The sequence below is a fragment of the Thamnophis sirtalis genome, unplaced genomic scaffold, assembly GCF_051295495.1.
Source record: "Thamnophis sirtalis isolate CommonGarterSnake01/CBP01778 unplaced genomic scaffold, rThaSir2_p1.2 scaffold_8, whole genome shotgun sequence".
In the NCBI taxonomy this organism is placed as follows: Eukaryota; Metazoa; Chordata; class Lepidosauria; order Squamata; family Natricidae; genus Thamnophis; species Thamnophis sirtalis.
This window is the reverse complement of record NW_028261388.1, coordinates 1,535,308-1,541,444: the sequence shown is the minus strand read 5'-3', so window position 1 is coordinate 1,541,444 and position 6,137 is coordinate 1,535,308. Positions and strand designations below refer to the sequence as shown.

General features: G+C 56.2%; 1 protein-coding gene across 1 annotated transcript; it reads left to right on the top strand.

Annotated features, from left to right (window-relative positions):
• Positions 1–3,066: 3,066 nt before the first annotated feature.
• Positions 3,067–4,246, top strand: TPBGL (trophoblast glycoprotein like). The gene is given in 5 exon segments (XM_014063248.2): positions 3,067–3,267; positions 3,270–3,638; positions 3,641–4,041; positions 4,043–4,218; positions 4,221–4,246. Coding segments are annotated over 5 exon segments (1,074 nt in total). The 5' UTR covers positions 3,067–3,165.
• The last annotated feature ends 1,891 nt before the right edge of the window (positions 4,247–6,137 follow it).

The window sequence follows — 6,137 nt, the reverse complement described above, 5'->3', positions numbered from 1 at the left end:
AATGTTCCACAAATCTCCAAGGTCATTTGGCGGGAGGGGGTATCCCAATCCCCCCACAAAAAGGGGATAACAGCACCTGCTCCTCCATCCCAGCTTAATTGAGGCTCCACACTCAATTAAGGATGTCAGGGTCATCCGTTGCTGACTTCCATGTGTTGAATCCTCCCCGCTTTCCATGCATTCAGCTTAGAATAGAACAGAGCTGGAGGGGACCTTGGAGGTCTTCTAGTCCAGCCCCTTGCTCAAGCAGGAGAGCCTATGCCTGGCCCTCCTCTCTGCTCTCCAATGCTCCACCCCTCTATAGACCCTTCAAATCAAATAATAAGAACAACAATGAAATTGCTATATATGTATACCTTTAAAAGGAGGGTGTATGTTAAAATTATTAAGATGAAAGATGTTTATTGAAATGCAATTATTAATACCATCAACATTAAATGGAATTTAAAACCATGCAAGGGAAGTGGAGAGAGTGGAAGAGAGAAAGGGAGAGGAGAGAGGGAGCAGAGGGGAGGAAAAGAGTAGGAGAGAGAGAGAAGGAGTGGAAAGAGGAGAGAGGAGAAGGAGAGAGGGAGGGGAAGTAGAGAAGAGAGGATGGTAGAGGGAAGAAAGGAGATAGGGAAGAGGAGAGAGGGAGGGGAAGTAGAGAAGAGAGGGATGGTAGAGGGAAGAAAGGAGAGAGGAAAGAGGAGAGAGGGAGCAGAGGGGAGGAAAAGAGAGAGGGGAGAGAGAGAAGGAGTGGAAAGAGGAGAAAGGAGAAGGAGGGGAAGTAGAGGATGGTAGAGGGAAGAAAGGAGAGAGGGAAGAGGAGAGAGGGAGGGGAAGTAGAGAAGAGAGGGATGGTAGAGGGAAGAAAGGAGAGAGGGAAGAGGAGAGAGGGAGCAGAGGGGAGGAAAAGAGAGAGGGGGGAGAGAGAAGGAGTGGAAAGAGGAGAGAGGAGAAGGAGAGAGGGAGGGGAAGTAGAGAAGAGAGGATGGTAGAGGGAAGAAAGGAGATAGGGAAGAGGAGAGAGGGAGCAGATGGGAGGAAAAGAGAGAGGGGGAGAGAGAAGGAGTGGAAAGAGGAGAAAGGAGAGGAGAGAGGAAGGGGAAGTAGAGAAGAGAGGATGGTAGAGGGAAGAAAGGAGAGAGGGAAGAGGAGAGAGGGAGCAGAGGGGATGAAAAGAGTAGGAGAGAGAGAAGGAGTGGAAGAGGAGAAAGGAGGAGGAGAGAGGGAGGGGAAGTAGAGGATGGTAGAAGGAAGAAAGGAAAGAGGGAAGAGGAGAGAGGGGAAGAGGGGAGGAAGAGAGAGAGGGGAGAGAGAGAAGGAGTGGAAAGAGGAGAGAGGAGAAGGAGAGAGGTAGGGGAAGTAGAGAAGAGAGGATGAATAGAGGGAAGAAAGGAGAGAGGGAAGAGGAGAGAGGAGCAGAGGGGATGAAAAGAGTAGGAGAGAGAGAAAGGAGTGGAGAGGAGAAAGGAGAAGGAGAGAGGGAGGAGGAAGAGAAGAGAGGGATGGTAGAAGGAGAATGGAGAAGAGGAAGAGGAGAGAGGGAGCAGCAGGGGGAGGAAAAGAGAGGGGGAGGAGAGAGGAGTGGAAAGAGGAGAGGAGAGAGGAGGAAGTAGAGAAGAGAGGATGGTAGATGGAAGAAAGGAGGGACGGAGGAGGAGAGAGGGAAGGGAGGCAGGGACAGTGGTGCATAAGTAAGTATATATGATGTATGGAAAGCAGAAGAGCAAATAGGGCGTTGTGGTTGATAGTAAGAGGAAAGGATATAATATGGATAACACAAAATAACGCTGCTTAAGAGGCCCTGGGAAAAGCTGTGGTTACTTGCATGAAAATAAAAACAAAACTTTTCAAAACAAAAAGAATCAAATATAGATAAAGATAAATTGCTCCAATCCAGTCCCGACCTTACGACGGGCATCTCTGAAGGAAAGTCTTTGGGACGTCCCGGGCACCGTCTTCCTGCGTCCTTCACATGCCTCCTTCCAGCATCCTTCTCTCCCCCCCCCCACTACACACACACACCCTTCCCCCCCCCCACCCCATGCCCGCATCGCCCCGGGCGCAGGCACGCGACTTGCGCCCCGCCTCGCCCACCCTCCACCCCTGGGAGAGATTCCCTGGACTCGCTCCTCCGACAGCGTGGGGAGAAGAGCCGCTCCGGGCACCCCGCCGTCCGACGCCAAGAGACAGGCGCCGAGAAAGCCTCTGAGAACGTGCAGAGAGCCGGAAGGTCCCGGATGCCAAAGCCGGGGCTCCCTTCTGCCCACCTCCGCTGAGCGACGGCCGCAAACAGGAGGCAGGCGCCTGGAGCACCTCTGAGAACGTGCAGACGGCCGAGGGGTGCCGCCAGGCGACAAAGCCGGGGCTCCCTTTTGCCCTTCCCCCGTACGACGCCCCCACGAACAAGAGGCAGGGAGGAGAGAGCGTCTCTGAGAACGTGCAAAGAGCCGGAGGGTGCCGGGCGCCAAACTCCGGCCTCCCTTCTCCCACTCGGTCGTACGACGTCCCGAAAGGAAAAGGCAACCGCAGCCTCTAAGATCGCGCAGAGTGCCCGAAAGAGACAGAGAGCGTCTCTGAGAACGTGCAGAGAGCCGGAGGGAGCCAGACGCCAAAGTGGGGGCTCCTTCTGCCCACTCCGACGCCCGAAGCCCCCAAGCAGGAGCAGACAAGAGACAGAGCCTCTGAGGACGTGCAGAGGGCCGTAAAGTGCCAGAAAGAGACAGACAGAGAGAGACAGAGCCTCTGAGGACGTGCAGAGGGCCGCAAAGTGCCAGAAAGAGACAGGCAGAGAGAGACAGAGCTCTGAGGACGTGCAGAGAGCCGCGGAGTGCCCGAAAGAGACAGAGGGCGCCTCTGAGAACCTGCAGAGTGCCTGACGGTACCCATCATCGAAGCGTCCCAGCAACCGGCGGCGGCGGACCAGAGCCAAGCAGGCGCGTCTCCCCCCCACCGACGCCCGCGCGCGCTCCCTCCCTCCCTCCTTCCCTCCCTCCCCGGAGCCGAGCCGGGGCAGCCTCCTCGGCGCTCCCCGCCTCCGACCAGCGCCGTCCCCGCGCCCGGGCACTTCCCTCCGGCTGCCGTCGAAACCAAGCGCCAGGCTGCGGCTCCGGAGCCGCAAGAGAGCGATCTGCAGCCCTCCGGGGAGGCTGCTCGCGGGGATGCCCGAGCTGGGCTAGCATGGCCCGGCGCCCCCCTTCGCTGCTCCTCCTCCTCCTCCTCCTCCTCCCTCCGCTGCTGCAGAGTCGGAGCTGCTCTCCCTGCTTCTGGTTCGCCACGGCCGGACACGGTGGCAGTGCCGCTTCGTGCAGCTGCAAGAGCCGCCGGCGGAGCTGCCGTCCGCGGTGCGCAACCTGACCGTGGTCGGGGCCAACCTGACGGTGCTGAGACGGGCGGCCTTCGCAGGGGGCTGGGCGCCGCGGGCTTCTTCGCCTCGCCGGCCGCTGCTCCACTTAACGTTGCTGGCGTTGCTCCGGAGCCGCATCGAGCGCTGGAGGAGGCGGCCTTCGCCGGGCCTGCCGTCCCTGGCCGCGCTGGATTTAAGCCACAACCCGCTGCGCTGCGTCTCGCCCGGCGCGTTTCTCTACTGCGCTCGCTTGCACCGGCTGAGCCTCAACGGGCGCTGACGGAGGGACGGACGGCCGAGGAGGTGCTGGGCTCGGCTCTGGCCAACCTCAGCCTTGCGCGGCTGGAGCTGGCCGGGAACGGCTTGCGCGCTTCTGCCCCCGGGGTGGGCGCTGCCGCGGCGTTGCAAGAGCTTGACGCGCGCAACAACTCGCTGCAGGCGCCGCGGCCCGACGGGATGGGCGCGCCTCTGCTGCGCTTGCAGCTGGCGGGGAATCCTCTGACTTGCGACTGCCCCGCTCTGCGACCGCTGCTGCTCTGGCTGGGCAACGCCACGTGGCGGGCGCCGGATCGGCGGGAGCTGCGCTGCGCGGCCCCGCCGCAACTGCGGGACGCGCTGGTGCTGCGCCTGAGGCCGCGCCAGCTCAAGTGCCTGGAGGAAGGGGCGGCTTGGGGGCTGTTGGAGCCCGTCGGCGGGCCGGAGCCGAAAGAGCTGGGAGACTGTTTCCTACGTCTTCCTGGGCATCGTCCTGGCACTCATCGGGCTGGTTTTCCTGATGGTACTCTACCTGAACCGACGGGGCATTAAGCGGTGGCTGAACAATCTGCGGGAGGCCTGTCGCGATCAGATGGAGGGCTACCAATACCGCTACGAACAGGACAGCGACCCCGGCGGGCCAGCCCGGGTGGTCTCTGAAACCGGGCAAGGATGGGGCAGGTGGAGGACAACTGGTGACCCCCTGCCTCCTGCGCTTGTCAGACTGGCTGGATGGGGAGGTTGGCACCCCAAACTTTCTCCCTGGGGCAGCTTATTCTGATCTCCTGCCCCCTCCCCCCAAATGATTAAACTTAGGAGGGGCTTTAGCCAGCACTGGCTGGAAGAGAGGTTGAGGGGTCGTAGGTTGGAGGAGTTCCAAGCTTGTGATGCCCTGGTCAAATGCCCCATTTCCTGAGATGCCAACCCGGTGGTGACATCTGGAAGCTAAGCAGGGTCAGAACTGGTCCAAGCTTGGAGGGGAGGCTAGAAGAGGGGTGGGAAAATCACCCTGATCTCTGAAGAAGGGACTATTGTCTGCAGGAATGTGGCTCTGGGCGGGACTCACTGAACTGAGGCTGTGCCTTAAGCCTATCTAGAAAACTAGCATAAATGTTAACCGCGGCTAATCTGGGGAGTCTAAACAATGTAAGATTTCCAAGGAGACGGATTTAATCTCACAGGACCACTTAAAGGCACCGTTGTTGATTCAGCCCTATGGATGCTCCACTCTTGAACTCAGAACTCTAGATTCTACTGAAGTTCCTCGCTTTTCACTTTACGGGGGGGACGGTTCTGCGAATTCCTCCACCGCAGTCTGACGGAGATTTTCCTGGAAAGCGAGCTTTTGTGCAATCCTGGGGCTGCCTTTTCCCCCTGAGAGACTATCTCCTCCAGCCCGGGCTGCACCCCCCCCCCCCAAACTTTTGAAACTTTGTACTTTGGGCTAAAGCCTGTCCCCCGTTAATGCTCAGGGGGTGACGGATACCCAGAAAATGCCACAAACTGAACAAACGTTTTCTGCCAACGTAGCTGATGATAATTCCTTGCAATAATTTAGATATGGGTGGAGGGTACGACGGTTGATTTCCGCAAAGGGATTTGGGGGATTTGATTCCTGTGAATGAAGGAATTCCAGAGTCCTGATGTGGGTTTGCCAGTTAAACAAATGGGGGGTCAGGAATCATGAGAAAGGGGCTTCCACTGTCTTCCTCTCTGCATTGGAGGTTTGCCTCCCCTTAGGAAAAAATATTATCAAAGAAAAAAATATGGGATTTTTTTCCCCTCCCATCTGTGGGTCTCTTTCCCTCCCCCTCCCCAAATTCAAATGGGTCTGTGCCAGCACCCTATGGAAAGGGGGAGGGTGCCCCCATCTTCTTCTGCCCTTAGTCAGCCCAACCCTCCCCCCCCCTTTCCCCAGCAGCATGGGTTCTGGAATCAGTAACTTTCTGCCGGACCATTAACTTTGAATTATTTCAGACCCGATTCCTTCCCGCAGACTTTTTGAGCTTCAGGGAATGTTGCAGTAGAACAGAAAAATCCTTTTTAAAATTTAAAAAAAAAAACCTTTTTGGTGTGTTTCAGGTTTTAGAAACACACACATGAACAGTTGCCATAATCCCTAAAGGGGAGAATATCTGGAAGTGAAGCCTGGTAGATTTCTTCAGAGTAGATCCATTCAAACCAAGTAACCATTTCTCCTGCTCCAAACAGATCTCTGCAGCCGTAGAATACCCGTGTCTCAAAAGTAGCCGGCTGCAGGCCCTTGTTTAAGTCTTACCTTTTACCTTTGCAGAATTATTAGTCAATAATCACATAGGATATATGCAGAAGACCTTCCTATATTTATTGCTGCTCCAATATTAATTCTGATTTTTTTTTTTAATTACTGCTGAAGGAGACGGGAGGGTCCTAAGTGTAAAGGACTGGGGAAGTCACCTTGGAGTGCTCAGGGGAAGCAAAGGCATCAGGGAACACATTAAAATCTTAATAAACTTAAGTTTTTCTTCCAAGGAAACCGAAATTCTCATCTGAGCATTGCTGTTTTTATTCG